The 20,789-nt window shown below is 44.8% G+C and overlaps 1 protein-coding gene across 1 annotated transcript in view; it reads left to right on the plus strand.

Moving 5' to 3' along the window:
* The first annotated feature begins 2,550 nt into the window (after positions 1-2,550).
* Positions 2,551-20,789, plus strand: part of plppr1 (phospholipid phosphatase related 1) — a 38,299-nt gene continuing 20,060 nt past the window's right edge. Inside the window, exons 1-2 of the mRNA XM_076283217.1 lie at positions 2,551-2,657; positions 11,284-11,364. Of these exons, the coding sequence (XP_076139332.1) occupies positions 11,305-11,364 (60 nt within the window). The 5' untranslated portion in view covers positions 2,551-2,657; positions 11,284-11,304. The remainder of the gene's footprint in view (positions 2,658-11,283; positions 11,365-20,789) is intronic.

Raw genomic sequence — 20,789 nt, forward strand, 5'->3', positions numbered from 1 at the left:
TGTGCAGTCTACCCATCAAAAGCGGCTTGGACCAGATAAGCAAAAGCAACATGAGGACCCCCCCCCCCTACACACACACACACACACATACACACACAATCAGCCTCTGTGTCTGGTCATCCATTCTTAATAATTTGTGAACTTGCCTAATGACGGAGACTAGCACTTGCCAGCTCAGAGTGCAAAAATATCAACACAGCATGAAAAGAAAAACCTCAACTGTACTATACAGTACTGTTACTGTTTGTGTGTTATATTTATTAGCCTAGCCTATTTTGAATAGATACTGAAGGGCTGCTATTTGTGTACATGTCAAGAGTTCCTAATTAGAGAATGTGACATTGAAATAATTATATAGTATTATATAGAGACATCAGTAACACTTAGTAACAATATTTTAAATCCTTCACCGATCACAGCTTGCAGGTTTCCAGTGTCTCTATTGTGGCAGAGCTGATTATATCATAATATAGCCTACAGACAGAGCTGCGATAGCATCAAAAGGCTATGTCTCCACAGAGACCCAGTTAATGATTTGATGGGAAACTGATTAAGGATGAATGTCAAAGATCCTGGTGAGGGGTAAAGACTTGATGGGAGGTTGCAGAGATGGTTTCTCATTTTCTCAGTTAGAAACCTGCCGAGCCTCTTTCTCCGACGCCCCACCAGGAGCTGAGCTACATTCCCTTCTATTATGGCTGCTGGTCTGTTTCTCTTGCCAGAGCTGAAGGAGCTGAAATGATGATAAACAGACTCTAAAGTAGAAATAATCACTGGAACCATGCATATCGATTCCCCAAGGCCTTGTGCTTTTTTATTTTAAAACATTTGTAAAGATTTTTTTCTTTTCAATGTTCCATAATGACATTCACTGTCCCAATAAATACTCTGCCGTGTAAAAGCATGGGAATACTTTATTTGAGTGATTGGCAGATGTCACACATTTCCTTGTGGTCAATCGGTTGTCCGTTTCAATGCCTTTTTCAGTGTTGACATGCCAGTTTTAAAAGTGCAGTCCATGGTAAATGGTTTAACTGGCCTCAAGCAAACATATTCAGACATGAACACATTTTACCTTGAATAACTTATCCTGGTATGCGCACATACCGGTACTCCTATCAACCCACACATACTTTCTACACACAGTGGCTCTGTCAACACACAGGTTTATGGGTCTCTCAACACACGCGTGGCAGGTAGGTGTTTGGTGGGGGCTCCAGTCCTTCTCTGACAACAGTCACTGGCTTCTGGCCAGGGATAGGTCCAGCCCAAACTCAAGCGGTCATTTTCATCCTGCAATTTCATCCAGTGGTACCTAGTCTTCCTGAGTCTATAACTGATATGCCATCTGTTCCTGATGCTGATACTGTTCTGGTATGCCCCAAACTCCCCTACTGTAGATTAAAATGATTTCTTTGTTATATTTGTTATAATATGCTTTGACATGTGCAAACCTGCTTACAGTACTGAAGCACTTAAGGCAACATCTCCTGCTGCTGTGGATGATAAATGATTGGATGGTTGCTTCACATAAAGGTCCGTGGTGTACATGCATTGCTGAACTAAGGGAAATGTATAATGTTTTATTTTGGATATCTATGGATAAATCACATCTGTTCATCCCAGATGCAGTAGGCTACTGCATTAATGTGGATGCAGCATGTCTCCCTCAAAACCCTTGATTCTACGGGAAAAGGCTACACTGATGAAGAACACATAGCAAAGGATTAAATATAATAATCCCATTTTGAACAGGGAAATAAAAACACTGACTGCAAGACATTATGTGTGACAGAAGGCAATAAGTGGTGTATAATATTCCTTGAATTCCCCCTTGGGGATCAATACAGTATCTATCTATCTATCTATCTATCTATCTATCTATGTGTGGAATCAAAAGGCTGCAGAAATGCGAAACATCTGAGGAAGAGGGCCTTTTCAAGAGGCTGAATGGTTAGCCCTCATATCTAAAGTAATGGCTTTTGAGGGGAGCTGAATAGCAGTACGCAACACGTCCGAATTCCCTGAGTGCCATTGTCCCCTTGTCTGCAGACACATCTCAATGCATACATTACACGCTTGATCTGTTGTGCTGGGTCGCCTCCTTCTTTGACAAATTATTCACAAATCACTTCAAGCGGAGAGGTTATAGTGGAACCTCCCTTCAATTTCGCACGCCCTACCATTCTTGGCGGTGACTCGGGCATGAAACCTGTGCGTCTTTGCGCGTTCTCTTCCTGCTTTCCCCTCGGTGCACTAATCATTCAAGGGCAGACACGGCAGTGCAGATGTCGCTCTGGGTGGTGACCACCAGTCGCCCAGGGTCCCTGCGATGACATCTTGGTTTAGGGGAGACCATTGACGCGGCGTCCGTAGTTGTTTGTAACCCCCCCTTTCACGGTTGAGTGAGTCCTCTGTGTGTGCCTGAGCACGGAAGCCCCGCCTCCCACTCTCCGCGTCTGTATCATCCCCCCTTTAGCATTCACGAAAGCCTCTAATCGTTGATCTCAAATCTAGCACCGAGCACTGTGCCACCAAAAAGGTGAAGAAACGAACAAAAACGAGAACATGGAGTAGCGCGCACGCACCCGTCTAGCAGCCTCACGCTTTTTCTTTGATGGCTTCACGTTTCCACTGGAGTATTCATTCATTGCACGGTGAGTTTGGAGATGGGGTCGGGGGGTGAGATGGGTGAAATAAGCGTGCGTGAGTTTGTAACCAGCTATTGTCTGTTGCTGCGTCCCGTGGTATGTCGAATGTGGTGTTTAAAGAGCCAAAAGTTATGTTATTTCGTAAAACCTCTTATATTTCCGCACCCTCGCCATATCCATCCATAGTAAGATGTGTTGATGGGCAGGGACGCCTTCTGTCTCCAATAAAAGGGCTTCAACACGCGTTGAAGATGAGATAAGTGGTCAGTATAATGCATATAGTGTCATCATCATGTAAAAATCACGATTTGATCACGAGCAAGCTCAGGAAGACACCTGTCTTGAAGGGTGGGTAGAGAAGCGATTTTTTATTTCTTGACAACATTCTCTCCTCGTCGATCACCGTACTGATCCTTACAGTCACAGTCGCCCTCGAGCTAAGGAGGAAATAATCGCTCCATTGACATTATTTCCATTTTGGCCGCAACAGAGAGAGGGAGTCGTCCATAATGTGCTCCTTTAATGTGTGTATATTCCGGTCATTTCCGTGATCATAAGGACTCCGCTAACAATCGTCCACCTGCCTCCATCAAAAGTCAAAAGGATTAACTTTTGATACGCTGGCTTTTAAAGTTTATAAAAGCTTTAGTCACTACTGGACATTATTGGATTATTTTCTGGTATTGGATTTATTTTATGCATTAATTAATGAATGCTCTGCCCTAGGGGAGTATATTTTACGTTTTTGCACTGAGCTGCAGTCTGCCACTTTGCTGAGATGTATTTCACAAGTCAGGAAAATGCCTTGGGGGCCAGGGAGAAATCAGTCTGCCAAAATATGGTGGACGGATCCCCATCATGGTCCCGAGGTAACGGAGATTCAGCTTTGTTTGGGGTAGAATAGTGATTATGCTACAGATGATGCTTCTCCAGAAAACAGCACCCTATGCATGCTGTTTGCATTGAGACTTTAATGGCCTAATGACTTTAATCATTAGGGGTGGAGTTGAAGTTGGTGTTCAATATATGTTATTTTAATTTCCCTATTGAATTTGGCATATTTATAATTTTGCGAGATTCTATACTGTTAAGCTCTGACATGCTAACTTATAGGTTTGTTGGGTAGTATACTACAGTATATTAAGTACTGTACTGTAGTAGTCTAGAGCATGTTTTAGGTACTGACAACATGCAACTGCACAACTACAGACTCCCTCTAAAACTACAGAAGCATGACTTACCAGGTTGTGCATAATGATATATTTCAAAATGCCAGATATCAGATGATTTGATTGGATTTATACCAATTTGCCTTAATTGAACTACAACAGCCATTTCTGTCCAGTGACTGTATTATTGTGCTCGATGTGGTAGCAATTAAGTCATTCAGCGTCTAAATGCCACTTGAATGCCGTCCAGAAGATAATTGCTTTGCTGAAGTCCATCCCTCCCTCTGCATCCTAGCCTGACTCGGGAGAGAGATATCGGCCAGTGCTGTTCACTCACTTGCTACTCACCACTTGCCCTTTATTGACACGCATGTGCTCAGAAGAATTTGTTCAGAAGCCTTCAGACACACGTGTTGAGAAACCTTCTGATGCATATGTTGTGTTATTCTGTAAGTGCCCAGCATTCACACCCATATGTCCAGAGTCATGTGTACAGAACCTATCAGACGCACGTGTTCCGTAACCTTCTGACGCATATGTTGTGTTATTCTGTGAGGTCATTGAACACCTGTCGCACCTCATTTCTTACAGGATTCCTTTTTTCATCTTCTTTTGACACCTTTATTCCTGAATTTGTCATTTGAGCATAGCACCCTGTATCTCCTGGTGTTACAGCAGATGTTCATAATATCACCAGAGGAATGAGACTTGCTCAGTTAAGCATGCTATGCACTACACCTGGAATGAGTCTTGCTAATGCTTGTGTCCTTGGTTGATTCTTTGTTTTTTAGCTTATTGCATCCAGTGTGTATGGCCATCTGTGACTAGTGTGTATGACAAGTAGGTGTTGAACAAAATATCAATGCAGCAATGTATTGTATAACTTATTTTTGCGATGCGTTATTGATACACTGACAACAAGTATCGATTTTTGTACCGAAATATTAAGTTCTACCATTCATTGTCTAAAAGGACTCATCAGCCAATTTGACTTACTAGAGTCTCCACTCATGTGTCCTCGTGGGGGAGTTTATCAAGTGAATGACAGTATATAAGCAAGTAAGTATAAGTATATATACTCTTTTGATCCCGTGAGGGAAATTTGGTCTCTGCATTTATCCCAATCCGTGAATTAGTGAAACACACTCAGCACACAGTGAACACACAGTGAGGTGAAGCACACACTAATCCCGGCGCAGTGAGCTGCCTACAATGACAGCGGCGCTCGGGGAGCAGTGAGGGGTTAGGTGCCTTGCTCAAGGGCACTTCAGCTGTGCCTACTGGTCGGGGTTCGAACTGGCAACCCTCCGGTTACAGGTCCGAGGCGCTAACCAGTAATCCCCCTACACGCTGTTGAATTATATTTATAATTTTAAGAGGAACTGACCTAAAACTCTCCTATGCACTTTTTACCCCTTTTTCAATTCACTTATGAAATGCAGTGAACATGTAATTCCATCATCATTTACACAGATATTGTGATGTATCACAGATTAATCTTTTGCCATGTATTGTTGCTGAATCACTGTATTGGGATATTATCATTGTCGTTGGCAAAATATCGTGACCGTATCGATTTGTGAGTTACTCTGTGATTCCCACCCCTGATGACCAGTGTGTGTGTGTGTGTGTGTGTTTGTGTGTGTGTGCGCGCACCTTGGGTGTCAAACTCATGACCTTGGTGTCATCTGTCTCCTGCTGTGGTTGTTGACTGACCAGAGCCCATTCCTCATGAAGACTTACAGCAACACCTTTCATATTGATTCAGTGCTGAGAGTTAGTGCATGGAGCAGGGTCGACACGGGCACATGGCCCAGTGTAACACGGTCCAAACGTCTGGTGATGGATGCTGCTGACTGGGCAGCCCAACATACCTTCTCCGGGGTACCTCTCCACTCTTCCTTCTGGAGAACAGCCTTAATTCCTAGAGGCAGCCAGTTAGCCTGGGCGATAAAATGCTAGTGATATGTCTCGCGATAGACTGTTCATCAATAGCAAAAAGAAAATCGTTTGATAGAAGTTTTGATACTGTAGTTTTGTTCTGCATTCAAATCGGCAGAAGGGTTCTTAAGGAACATGCAAACTTAGGGTACAGCATGGATAAACGTCCCTTCTTGATGAATGACACCCAAAATACTCAATTTGAACAGTATGTTTGATTTTACTGACACGATACACAAAAGATGTGGATGAAGATTTTAATCTGAAACGTGGAGTTAGAATGAGTGCCGAATGAGTGAATGGCTATACAGGCACCTGATAACATAGGACATGTCCACTATTCTTCCATGTTTTTAAAGGTGCTCTAAGCGATGCTGGGTAACGTCACTTCTGTTGACTTTCAAACAAAACAGAGAGCTCGCTACTTCCTCCCCCTCCCTCCCGTGCTGCTCCCGTGCAATTGAAACTCTCCTAAACGCGCATCTCGTCTGTGATTTGCTGAAACAGTTTTTGTTTTTATGGGCTAGGTTTGCCCAGGTTGTTTTTGTTGCTGTTTTTGGAGCCTGGGCTGTCCACAGAGATCGTGTTTTTTTTACAGTGTTCAGGACACAGACAGCTAGCGGTTGGTTAATAATAATAATAATAATAATAATAATAATAATACGTTTATTTTATATAGCGCCTTTCTCAAACCCAAGGTTGCTTTACATAGTAGGAAGGCAAGGAAACACAATAACAAACAAACAAAATGATGTTTGCAGTAAGTGACAAAAAACGTGTGGCCTCGCTTAGAGCACCTTTAAGTTGGCTTATTGTGGATAATATCTAAAACAAAAGCTTGTTGTTGTTTTACTGTGGAAGGAAGTAGTAGTATCCAGTCTGTCCCCGGAGTCTTAGAGCACCTTTAAGTTGGCTTATTGTGGATAATATCATTTAAACAACACCGCAATCTCTATCGCCACCTCTACTCATTCCTTCTCCACCACAGCTTCTGCACCCCTCCCCCAACACAAACAACAACATCAACAACAACAACAAAAGCTTGTTGTTGTTTTACTGTGGAAGGAAGGAAGGCCCTGTAGTATCCAGTCTGTCCCCGGAGTCTTGTGCCTAGAGTCTCCTCCGATGACCGCCGGTCAGCAGATGGTCTCGGAGTGCTCTGTTTAGACTGGACACTGGCGATGAGAGACGCTGATGTGCCGGAGGTATCCCTGCATGCACTGCTTTGGATTCAAGTGGTGATCGAGCGCTGCCAGGCAAACGCATCACTGTGGTGTGAATGCACAAACCACCCCACATTAACACACTTGTGTTGCTTGTTTGGTACAGGGCAGTAAAGAGGGTCAAATATGTGCTTACCCCTCCTGTCTCTCCCCTTCTTCTTTCTTGTTAAGAGAGCTCAATACATATTTGCATTCTCTTCACACTGTCTGGCAACCAAGACGAGGGCAAAAGCAATCAGGGCTGTCAAGAGGCATTATGGCTGTTTCTGTGGCGGAGTTTGGCATCCTGAAGAATTGTGTTTTGGCGTTTTGGTATTTCTTCTCCACAGTCAAGCTGATTTATTTTTTTTTTGAGCTGAAACTGGCTGAAACCGCATGTTCTAAGTGGGTCATGGGTGATGATTCATGATGTGGTTATTGGGGTTGTGAGGTATGAAAACCATCTCGCGCCACTGACCGAGCTGATGTGGAGTCTGCCATTTCAGACTGTGTTAATGTCAAAATTTGTTCATCTTTAACAAAGCAGTCTACACACACACACACACACACACACACACACACACACACACACACACACACACATATATATACACACAAAAAATCAATAAGACATTTAGCTTTGCTTGATGCTTACCAATGAATGGATTCATTTCTTATTACATGTGAACCATGCACACACCCCACACTGTGTCCATCTTTAGGCAATGAAGTCCATTGCTTTCCTTTGATAAATTTTAGATAACCTCCTGCCCTCATGACCCCCCCCCCCCCACACACACACACACACATTAAATCACCCCACCCTACCGTTGCACACCCACTGACGCTCCAACAGCATTGGAGCTCAGCATTTAGCCCTGAGATGTGGGTTAACAGAGATGGGGTTAACCCACAGTGGGCTGTGTGTGTGTGTGTGTGTGTGTGTGTGTGTGTGTGTGAGGGGGGTGTATGTGTGGTTTTATGTGTGGGTTACCTCACCAGCTGGGTCTCTGTGCGTGTGTTGCCTCAGCGGTATCGCCTGTGTGTGTGTGCGTGTGTGTCTGTGTGTGTGTGTGTTTGTGTTTGTCTGTGGGTTGCCTCAGCGGCTGTGTGTGTGTGGGGGGGGGATGGTTGTTTCTCGTCCTTCCCCCTGATGCTTGATATCTCTGCAGTAGTGACTGGCAGCCAGTGCCCAGGGGAGTGTTTGGATACGAGTGGAGATGGAGCCAGAGCTCATGTTCCGCAGCACAGAGCTGATGTTCCGAAGCACAGAGCTGATGTGCTGATGTTCCGCAGCACAGAGCCTGGAGAGAGACGAGGCGGTGCAGGAGAGTGGAGCTGGTCCCCCTCTCTCTCCCAGCAACACATGGGATGTTTGCCCACCACCCCAAACATGCTCACACACATGCGAGATGCACACACATATGCGGGTGCACACACACACACACACAGACACACACACACACACACACAAACACACACAAGCAAAGCTTCTTCTTGCTCCCCTCCCTTCCCCCCTCCCACTCTCCGTCAACACACAGGGTTTTTGTCCAGCAAACATGCGCACACACACACACACACACACACACACACACAGACAAGCTGTCCCTTGCTTCATTCCCAACAACACACAGGCTCTTCAGTGCAGGCTGCCAAGAAAAGATACACCATTTCAAACACACACACACTGACACACACATGCACTCAAATATGCATACACACTCACACATTCTGCTTGCTGACACTAGCAGTATTTAAAGACTGAGCAGATTGGGCTTGTCTCTGAGAGATGCATGTACACCTCGGAGTGACTATTGGTCCTGGGCAAGTCCAAAGGGTTGTTCACACCAGAAATGATAACTATAACCACAACAGACAAAATAACAGGTTTAAGTATCTCGCTCTAACTAATATGAATAAAAAAGGTCCACACCGCATATTATTAAACACGTGAAGAACGATATCATTTGGGATCACTTTCAAAGCGATTTTTGAGAATGATAAAAATTAATTCTGATATCACATTCATCAGCATGAGGGGTGACTTTCCTTATCATTGGTCAGTATGGAACGTTCATAATGTTATAGTTACAGTCTCGACACTGTAGGCCTAATATAGTTTACTTTATGTGCGATATCTAAGCAGCACCTTTTAATGGAGGCATTTGGAAGTATTTAGAAGGGTTTGTTTGTTGCGAGAGGTTGGGCTAAGTTGGTTACGAGACGTTTGATCTTCTAGCTTTAAGCTGAGGCGTCAGGCTGCTAGCCTGTGAGGAATGGGATGAAAAATATGTCTGGCAGAAATGTGACATCCGTACAAAAACAGACCCATCCAAATGACACGGGCATAATTAAACAGACGCTTTATTTAAACCAGGCCGCTCTGCTCCTCTGAATCCGAAGGTTGTTTCAGCAGAAGCCGAGGCTTCCCTGCATGTGCGTAGTAGAGTACTTCTACATATGCAGCTGTAAACCTTGCCAAACGAACGGCCACACGGTGAAATGTAAGGCTCTCTTCAGATGTTTCTTATCTAGTCTGTGCGTGGGTGTGCTCTTGTTTTTATGAATGAGCTTTTAAAGGAATCCATCTGTATTCTGTTGTCCAAATGCACCGTAAACGGCTCGATGGTGTTTTATGCCCCCCAACGTTGTCTTCCAGGCAGTGCTGCCACCGCTGACTTAAAGGCACCTAAACCTAACCCTAACCCCAACCTTAACCCATGCCTAACCCAAGTGCCTTCCAGGCACCGCTGCCTTAAAGACAACGCTGGGGGCATAAAACACCAAGAAGCCTGTAAATGGTGACCACGGCACAGCTCTGCCTCTCTGGATTGACATTTACCTGTGTGTCCATTTACCAAGTCATATACCAAGTCAATGATGTCCATGTACCAAGTGGATGATCAAGGAGGGTCAATATTTTTCTGTGTAATCTGTGGGAAGTGAAGCCACGAGTTTGGTGCTGTAGTTTTCTTGCTGTTGCACGTGTGGTGCTTCTGCAGTTGAACACACACACACACACACACACACACACACACACGTGTGTAGTGCCTGCTGTTTTTCAGGATGAATGTCTGCCCTCTGCCCAGAGAGAGATGTTTCAGACACAGAACTTTTGCAGGTCAGGGACTGAACAGTGTCAGATTTGCCTGGGTGCCTTAGTGTGCCTGTCTTCAAACACAACTGTAGCCTCCTCTGGCTATTTTATAGACTGTTCAGTGGTGGACTCTTCTCTTTTGAATGCATTTTACTTAGAGCTACATTCACATAAGAGAGAGCGTGTGTGTGTGTGTGTGTGTGTGTGTGTCTATCAGTATGCTGAGTCAGGTATGGTGTCACCGTGAGAGATGATCGCGCTGATTGGTGTGGTGATGATGCAGTTCTTGCATGATCTCATGATGAGTGCTCCAGAGACGACCTCTGAACAGCCCCAGTCAGTCTTTGTTGTGGTAAATTCGAGAGCTATCAGAGCATTTGCTCCGGTGCCTGGACTAACCTGGACATGCCGTGTAGTGGAGAGTGATCGTTTGTCACTTTGTGTGTGAAGGCGATAATTGACTTATGAATCACCGTCGCTGCGGATGCCTTCCAAACAAAAAGTTTTTTCAGCAAAGACGATAGCGCTCGTCCGCTCAGTGGATTAACACTGAAGTCGGGAACAGGGCATGATGAATAGGAGGATTTCTGGGCTCGTTCCTCCATGCTGCACCTCTTCCCTCCAGATGTTCTAGAGCATCTTTGTTGTTCTTCATCTTCAAGATCCTCCCTGTTCTCTGTTTGTGCGGTTAGGTCTCCTCTAGTACATGCAGTGTTGTTGTCTCTTGCCGCCCTGAGTATGTCATCATTTCAACCTTCAGTGCCCACTCAGCTCTGGCACATGCCCAGAATCCCAAACGAGATGTCCTCATCCTTATCCTCATCCTCTTTCTCATTCCTGTTTCCACATTCTCATTCCCGGGGCTGGAAGCGAGGAAGCCTCGACCTCCTTGGGAAATGCCATTCCTTCCTTCTGTAATTCTAGATTGATGTGACTTATTAACGTGTCCTGTTCATTCTAATGTGTTGCACAAGCCACTGCACAGCTAATCCTCATCACTCATCAATTTCTTGCCCTTCGCAATGTTCCTCCTCTGTCTTGTGCACCCCCCCCCCCATCTTCCCACCCTGTCGCTTTGAATTTTGGGATGTATTTGTCAATGCCAGGCTGCTGTGTCTGTATGGAAATGTTAATTTACAATGAATGTTAATGTGTGTGTGTGTGTGTGTGTGCACGTGCGTGCGTGCGTGCGTGTGTGTGTGTGTGTGTGTGTGTTTCCCCAGATTGAAAGAGCCAGCAGAGTCATGGCGTCGGACAACACACAGCGAAGCTACACGATCATCCCCTGCTTCATCTTCGTCGAGGTGAGCGCTTGCATCAAACCCCCCCCCGGCAAATGCTGATGTGGCTCAAATGTGTCCGTCTGCATCAAATGTTTTTTTGCAGGTGGTTTGGACCGTTTCTGAGTCATATGTGCTAAGCACGTTGCCCTGACCTCAATTTATAAAACAGCGTACAACAACAAGTGAACAACAACTGGTAGTTGGAGCGCGCAGCTTATCTACAGATGTAGCCACACGTTTCCTTAACTCTAGTAGCCCTAACAACCTATGGAAATCGTCCCCTTAGAATTATAAGGTTCTGTCTGACATTTTTGTCAAAATTGAGTTATTGACATATTCTTATTCTGTGACACCTTAAGAAAATGAGATGAGGTGTTTCTTGTGCATTTTTGGACATTATATCTGAAGAGGTTTGTTCCACTTATCAGTATAACTCTATGGAATTCTAAGACTTTGAAGCTCAATATTTCAGAACGTAGATAGAACCCTATAATTCTAAGGGGACGAAATGTCTTTGCTCCGCTTCGTATTTGTTAAGAAATATACTGTAACACTTTACTTGACAGTATCGACATAAGAGTGACATGACACTGTCATGAACACATGACACTGTCATGACACATGAACCTTAACCCGAACCCTAATCCTAATCCTAACCCTTAAACACTACAACCCTAACCCTAACCCTAACCCTAAACCTAACCCTAATCCTAACCCCTAACTTGTAATAACAAAAAACAAATGACACCTAATGACAGAAGCGTTATGTCATAAACGTATATGACTTGTTTATGACATGTAAGCAAGTATACTATAGGCCTACTGTATGATGATGAGATATAGGTAACAGAGTCACCGGGAGATCAATAACAGTGGTGTTTGTAGGCGCTTGTAGCACTCGAGGTAGCGCATAACCAGATGGGTACAGTGAGGTGCTCAGTTTGTTTGTAAGCCCTTGTAGCACTGAAGGTAGCGCATAACAAGCATTGACAGCACACCATCAGTCTGTTCAACTCAGGAAATATACTTGACAGCCCAGATTTTTCCTGTCATGTATTAGCCAAAAGGAATGGGTAATGTCTTATTGAAGTTCTATTGGTCAGGGCATGGCGTTTGGATAGGATTTCAGTATAAAGTAGATTAAGTATTATATTGTCTAGCAGAAAATAGTTTCATATGCTTCCTCCTCACAATTAGACAGGATGGTAGCTTTGAAATGGATAAAGTTTACCGCCGTACTCCTGTCCCACCTTGATGACCATATTGTAAATGGCAACATGACAATCAACAATGTGTTAACTGTAGCCACTGAATGAGTTGGAAGTAAAGTACTGTTACCTTGTATATTTAGTAGCCATTGTGAGACTTGAATATTAAAGGTGCTCTAAGCGATGTTGGGCAACGTCACTTCTGTTGATGTTCAAACTAAACAGAGAGCTTGCTTGCTACTCCCTCCCCCTCCTTCCCGTGCAAATTGAAACTCTCCTAAACTAGAGATGCACCGATATGGAATTTTAGGGCCGATAACGATAACCGATATTTATTGGTTTGTTGTGGCCGATACCAATACAATAACCAATAATATTACTCTTGAAAAAAATTTGTGAAAAGTGATTTGGGGAAAGCATTTAATAAGCATAATTTTATTGCAGTAATTTTACCTACCACAAAATGATGGACAGAACTCATAATAGTCCTCAATAGTACAGCAGTCAACATAACAGTAGCCTAGCCCTACAGTATGTGTGGCTCCTTTAAGTGAACCTGACGTCAGTGAATTGCGAGTGAGTGGCTAGAGAGTATGAATCGTTTTCATTTAGGATTAAACACTCATAAACGGCTCAGCTGGGAATAAGCTACAGTATAACGACCAAATCAGAGTTTGTGAGGGAAACTTGGGTTTAGTTTCAACTGCGGGTAACTGAATAAAGCTGCAACTCCTCAGACTGTATCTTATGTCCGTCTACTCTGTTGCGCACAACCTGCTGCAGCAGAAATGAAAGGGGTTAGCCCCGATGGTTTTAATAACTTATTATGATGACCTGTCTGGAACTGAAGCAGGAATGGTTAGCATATTTCTAGGTAATAATACAAAACCCAAGCTAACTTAATGCAAATATAATACTAAAACACAACTTAGAACTAGGCCTACTTATGTACTCATTCCACTAACGAGTTTGTTTATTTGTTTCCCCGACCAGCGAGGTAAAGTGCAAACACATCAGCACAAGACGACTCTAGATAGGGCTGAGCTCCGCTCTGGTAAGGTTAAATGGCGGATCATTCACGAGAGGATTTTGAGATGCACAGATTCCCAAATGAACGCATATCCACAGATTTTGTTAGAGTGGTGAAATACATTCACACCGCTGACATTATATTGAGGAAAAAGTATAGCCAACCAAGCTCAAGTAGCTCAGTGTAGCCAGACGGACCTTATGTAGGCCTAAATTAGGACTTTAAAAATATCGGCGCAAATTATCGGCCAGAATTCTGTTATCGGACCGATTATAATATTTTCATTTTTTCACTTATCGGCCAATAATATATCGGCCGCCGATATATCGTGCATCCCTATCCTAAACACACATCTCATCAGTGATTGGCTGGAACAGTTTGTTATGTTTGTATGGTCCAGGCTGGACTAAGTTGTTTTTTCTGCTGGAGCCTGGGCTGTCCACAGAGACTGTGTTGTTTTACAGTGTATTCAGTACACATGCAGCTACTGGATGGTGAGGTGATGTTTGCAGTATGTGACAACAAATGTTTGAGCTTAGAAACCGTGTAACATTGCTTTGAGTACCTTTTAAGGATCATTCAGCTTAAGCCCCCTAAAGAAGACCTACATCACCCCTGAGATTTAAGGGTGACAATAAAAACACAAGGATAATTGTTAATTAGTGAGTAAAATTGCATTCTCCTAATTGGATATTTCAGAAGCTCTTGTGTTAAATTGGAGTTTAGCTCTATGATCGCCAATGACTTTCACTGAAACAAACTCCCACTTCTGCGTAAGAGGTGAATCCTCAGCCAAACTCAGAGGCAGAGATAAGAATCATGGGTCATCTTTGTCATTGTGTGTGCCCCCATTTTTCCCATGCTTGAGCCCATATAGATTGCATGTTCGCTTAACAGTCACATGGAGCTGTAAACATTATGGTGTAAAGTTTGAAGGTAAACAGGTGCTCAAGAGTCTCACCTGGAACATAATACAGTTGCCATTCTAACGGTTGCAATAGTAGGCTAATAGTTGCATTTTCCAGAGAATGCTGTTATTGATGTAGAAATATTCCTTCCTCCTTAATTCGCTGTAATGCAAGATGTTTTAATTGAATAGAAATGTGTAAATATAGAGACTTCTTTAAGCAGAAATGTTCTTGTTTAATTGGTTCATTGTTTCATGTGCTTGGGTCTTTTGCAACATACAGTATATGAGTGAAGACATAATCCCCCCCCCCCCCCTCTCTCTCAAAGACAATGCCTTCAGCGCTGACTCTGGATTTAATTAACGTCTCTGTCAAATCCCTTTTAATCACGGCGAAGAGTCTGTCAAAACTTCAAAGACCCATTTTTGTGCAAAGAGGGACAGGCTTTGCATATTGTGGGTCTTAGTGCTGATACTCCCCAGGATCCTCCAGAGTAGTTTCTTCCTTTGCAGTGATGCTAAGTTCATGAAGTAACGTGACACTGTGTCTTTCTGAGTAGTAAACAACGATCTGTGGTGTTGTATGGATGTGGACGTTAGGTTTCCATGTCAGTACATGCTCAGGAAGTGGACGTTAGCTTTCCCTGTCAGTACATGCTCAGGATGTGTACGTTAGCTTTCCTTGTTAGTACATGCTCAGGATGTGTACGTTAGCTTTCCTTGTTAGTACATGCTCAGGATGTGGATGTTAGCTTTCCTTGTCAGTACATGCTCAGGATGTGGACGTTAGCTTTCCTTGTCATTACATGCTCAGGATGTGGACGTTAGCTTTCCTTGTCAGTGCTGCGTCCCTTATTGTGTGCATGCTGTGTGAGATGACTGAGAACAGAGAGGCATGATAATGATGCTAATGTTGTTTTGCACCAACAGCACACGAGTAGCATTATTCTCCAGATATTTACACCAAAGTTGACACCTTCTCTTTTGAAATGATGAAATTATTATGTGTTGCTGAACATCTAAAGGCGTCAATGCTTCATGAGTTTGCATAAGTGTGTGTCTGTGTGTGTGCTTTCATTGAGAGGGTTGGAATAGAACTCTGTGTGTCACAGATGAACCTGTGTCACAGATGTGTGTGAGAGATTGTGTGTATGTTGCAGCCAGAGACAGATAGACTGTATATGTTTATGGACATGACCCTGTCATCCATGCGAACCTGTGCCGTGGCCCATGGACTTTTCACGTGTGTGTGTGTGCGTGCGTGCGTGCGTGCGTGCGTGCGTGCGTGCGTGCGTGCGTGTGCGTGTGCGTGTGTGTGTGTGTGTGTGTGTGTGTGTGTGTGTGTGTGTGTGTGTGTGTGTGTGTGTGTGTGTGTGTGTGCAGCAGAAGGAGACAGTATATGTTTATGGATGTGACCCCGATATCTCTGCAAACCTGTGTGGTGACCCGGGCGTGTGCCCACTGAGCAGGAAGAGAAGACTCTGCCCAGTCATGCACTGTCCTCACAACACACCCCCAGTGCCCTCTGAACACCAGAACAGAGAGAAGAGAGAAGGAAAAGAAAAAAAGGAGAGAAAGAGAAGAAAGCGTGCGCTTGTGTGGTCGTCCCATCAGCCTCCTCTCCACAGCCTCTGCCCCGGGGCATCACACTCTCATCACAGACCGATGAAGCCTAAACTAGGCCAGGATGCAGGAGCCAGGCACAAGGGCTGAGTGCTGCTCGTCACTCTGCTGCTGTGTATCTGTGTGTGTGTGTGTGTGTGTGTTTGTGTGTGATATCACTTATATTAACCATATACCATATAGCAGAGCTCTCTTAGCTATGATATCCTCAATTTAGATTCAACTCCATAAGTAATCTTGTTCGACATGGGTCTGCCTCCTCCCATCTCTGTGACATGGCACTTGCTGTTTGTGATGTCAGTGACTGAGTGTAGCTTCCTATTCACCGCTACATTTTTTTTCACCTCTCTCTCTCTCTCCATCTTATCCTCTATCTTTTTTTTTCTCTCCCTCTCTCTGTCCCTCTCTTTTTGTTCTCACTCACTGTCTCCCTTTCCATCTCTTCTCTCTTATCTCCTTCTCCCTCTCTCTATTACCCCCCTCCCCTTCCTCCTTCTCTCTCCCTTTCCATCTCTCTCTCTCTCTCTCTTTCATGCGCGCCAGCTTTAAAGGATTGCTTGTCCCAGCAGGTGTCTCTGCCACAATGCTGATAGGAGGATGGAGCCAAGCAGCTCGTTGTCCTGACAGGCATTCATATATCTATCAGCCCTCTCTCTCTCCTCCAGTCCTCAAAGACACACGAGGGAAACGGAGACCCTCCATTTTTAAATCAGCTCCTTTTCGGCGTGGAGAAATGCTAATTTTAACCTCGGTGGACTGTCGGAGCTGTGTACCTGGAATTAAAACACAAGCCATCTGTTACAGGCTCTCCGGTCTGTCATAGTTGGACACGATACCAGTCCATCTCAGCCTGCCTCTCTCTCTCTCTCTCTCTCTCTCTCTCTCTCTCTCTCTCTCTGTCTTCCTCCATCTCCCTCTGTTTCTCTCTCTCTATCTATGCCCAACTCTCTCTGCCCCCCCCTCTCTCTGCCACCCCTCTCACTCTCTGTGTCTCTCTCTCTCTCTCTCTCTCTCTCTCTCTCTGCCCTCCCTCTCCATCTCTCGCACCATCTCTCTCCCTCTCTCTCTCTCTGTCTCTCTATCTCTCTCTCTCTCTCTCTCTCTCTCTCTCTCTCTCTCTCTCGCTTTCTCTGTAACATGCCCACTAGTGAAGGACAGGAGGTTGTGAAAGGGAGATCACGGAGGAGAATGCAGGGAGTGAACTGCTCATTTTCCCACCGGAGGCTCGAAAGCCAGCATCACACAGACTTGGAAAGGAACTGTTAGTGTGTATAACAACCAACACAGTCAGGAGCCTTTATATTTCTCTGCTTGTGTGTGTGTGTGTGTGTGTGTGTGTGTGTGTGTGTGTGAGTGTCTCACATTGGTTCCCAGTCTGTCTCGCACATGGTGACACTTTTTCGCAAAGGTGTATTCTCAATTATTAATCCTACATGTGCCCTAACTTCACGTGTATAGTGTATTATTCACAGGTAGTGTATTATTCAGAATCCATTCTCTGCTGCACAGCGAGCACCCAACACATTTTGATGCTCCACATCTTGACATACCAGGCGGGTAAAAGGGAGGGCAGGTGTTTTTTACTCCCATGTCAACCCTTGTTTGGGTGTTATTTGTTTTCCTGACCTGCAGTGAGCGTAGCGGTTTCAGGCTGGGATTAAGCGGAGCCGGTCTATAGCTGCTGGAGTGTGTGGGGTCGTCTCATCTCGTGCTACAGTGTCTCTCAGGATCTGTGCAGTGGAGGCGAGGCATCGCGTGCCGCCTTCCCCACTCACTGCTGCATAGCTCCACGCTGACCCCTGCTGGACACCTGAGGGACTCCACATAGGCGAGAAAGAACAGCCCTAAGTGCTCTCCCCACTGTGTGGCACCGTGATGTCCGCTCTCTCTTTCTGTCTCGTGAGAAAATGGAGTCATCTCACGCGGTCACGTCTCGTGAGAGAATGGGGCCATTAACGTGACTGCTGCTGTGATGAGTCACCCCTCTAGAGCCGACCCCCCGGGGTCGTTGTGGAGGCCCTGTGGTCATGCTGATGGGGATGTGAGTTTCAGGCCCCCTCCTGTGGTTGCAACCCAGCCGACAGACTCAAAGCTGGGAAGGGCATGAGCTCACAGCTGTAAATCAATTGTGCTAAAAACAATTGCTTGTGTCCATTTACTAAAAACAAAAAAAAAAGTGTGTTCCAACTCCAAGTAATCCCACTACATGTAGCTGACGCACACACAAAGGGAAAGATTAGATTGTTTTTATTCAACAGCATTCCTGTCACTATGATGAAGCATTTATATAATTTATCCAAACAGGCATATTGTGCAGTAAAGGTTTTCAAATAGTGTTCTGCAGCCCAAGCGTGCCCCTTCCCCCCTCTCTCTCTCTAATAGCTGTTTTGTGTTTGTTATTTATTTATCTCGTGTCCCCTGTGCCATTAGGTTGAGTAATGGGGGTTCAGGCTAATCAAACACCCCCCTCGGCTCCTTGGCTCTCCCCCACCTTGGCACGCCTGCCAACCCTGGCTGTGCTGAGGGGCATATTTAGGAATGTCGCCTCCCTTATTCCCTCAGGTCTAGCAGCACAGTTAGTTGGTGGATTTAATGAGCCCTCTAATCCTGCATTTCTCCTGATTTTTTTTTTTTTACCTCCTGGATCTTCTTTTTTTTGTTTTGGTAGAGGCGTGCTGTTTTGTACCAGCTTCTGCGGTACATGTAAATGTTCCTGAAGACAGCTCCCCTGGGGGGGGGGGAGTGAATGAGCGAGAGGGAGGGAGGGAGGGAAGGATGGATGGATGGGGGGGTAGTAGGATGCAAGAAGGGAGAGATTAACACATTGTATGTGGGATTCAGTTTCGCCTCATGTGCTTAGCACTGTGTGACTGACTCCATACTCCCTCTCAGACAGCTAGACTGGCAGCAGAGAGCGGTGCTGAAGAGTACTGACGGGCAGGAGAACTGTATCTGAGGGGCAGGAGAACTGTATTTGAGGGGCAGGAGAACTGTATCTGTGGGGTAGGAGAACTGTATTTGAGGGGCAGGAGAACTGTATCTGAGGGGCAGGAGAACTGTATCTGAGGGGCAGGAGAACTGTGGGCAGGAGAACTGTATCTGTGGGGCAGGAGAACTGTATCTGTGGGGCAGGAGAACTGTATCTGAGGGGCAGGAGAACTGTATCTGAGGGGCAAGAGAACTGTATCTGAGGGGCAGGAAAACTGTATCTGAGGGGCAGGAAAACTGTATCTGAGGGGCAGGAGAACTGTGGGCAGGAGAACTGTATCTGTGGGGCAGGAGAACTGTATCTGAGGGGCAGGAGAACTGTGGGCAGGAGAATTGTATCTGTGGGGCAGGAGATCTGTATCTGTGGGGCAGGAGAACTGTATCGGAGGGGCAGGAGAACTGTATCTGAGGGGCTGATGAAGCCTCACGTCATGAGAGCATGTGGAAGCCTCTCATCATGACCAGTCTAATGTGGAGTTCAAATCTTGGAGGGGATGTTACAAGGTCCATGCTGCTAGTCTTGTAAAAAGTGTTGCAGTTTTGCTCATATAATGCATGCATGAACAGACTGAACACCACTCGGTGAGTTGCACAGTTTTGAAAACGAACGTTAAGGGTTGTTTTAGGACATGTTTAAGTAGCCTACTACAGTATGCCCATTGCCAGCCACCCTGAGAAGTCAAAGGCGATTCAAAACGAGTCAGAAAAGTCGAGACGGGACCAATCGTCAAAATTTCGGTGTCCACCACTCTAGTTCATCCAAAACAAACCAGAAAAGGGCCTTAAAGTGCTAAAAACCGGAATTTTCCTTTAACTTTAGATTGAAGCCTCATTTGCTCTGAATAGACAGATGAGTCAGCATTTTAGATTATTGGTGTCAAAATGGTTTTGCTGAGTCATAATGATTTTGAAAGATGTCATTGTATTTCTGTCTCAGTGTATTTAAGCCCATCTTTTTTCATTTAACTTTGTTTTTCTTCCGTGATTTGTGAAGGCAGCCATTTATGAAGAATACATTCTGACCTGCTGATATAAGCTTTAAGTTTTTCTTTTTGAGAAGATCACATAATTTCATGGACATTTAAAATATGGATCAGTCGAAAAATAGATAGCAATAGGTGGGCAATTCTGTAGGGCGATAATATTGACCTGCTCTATGATCATGCTCTACTTTGACTTTAGGATTTAGGTATGTTTACACCATGACTGAGTTTGTGTTGTACAGTGAGTTGTATTATCCATCTAATGTATTTGGATTGCAGGTCTGCACTGTGCAATGCTTGCTGTCATTTAGAACTTTGTAGCTTTTATTTGTAACATGCTCCAGCCTAGGGCATTAAAATGTTCAGTTTATAATCAGTGTGTGTGTGTGTGGACAGAGTGCATGTGTGTGTTTATGTGTGCATTTCTGCTGTGTCAGAGCCCAACTCTCTCAATTAGCCTCTTACCCCCCGATGTACTGTGTGTGTGTGTGTGTGTGTGTGTGTGTGTGTGTGTGTGTGTGTGTGTGTGTGTGTGTGTGTGTGTGTGTGTGTGTGTGTGTGTGTGTGTGTGTGTGTGTGTGTGTGTGTGTGTGTGTGTGTGTGTGTGTGTGTGTGTGTGTGTGTGTGTGTGTGTGTGTGTGTGAGAGACAGGTGTGTTCCTCCTAGCTGTCTGTATGCCGAGGTGTCCAGCCCACACCCTCAGCATC

This window comes from Alosa pseudoharengus, unplaced genomic scaffold (assembly GCF_046254945.1).
Source record: "Alosa pseudoharengus isolate Yale_2024_CS ecotype anadromous, Long Island Sound unplaced genomic scaffold, YU_APseudo_1.1 YU_APseudo_1.1_scf_14, whole genome shotgun sequence".
Taxonomy (NCBI): Eukaryota; Metazoa; Chordata; class Actinopteri; order Clupeiformes; family Clupeidae; genus Alosa; species Alosa pseudoharengus.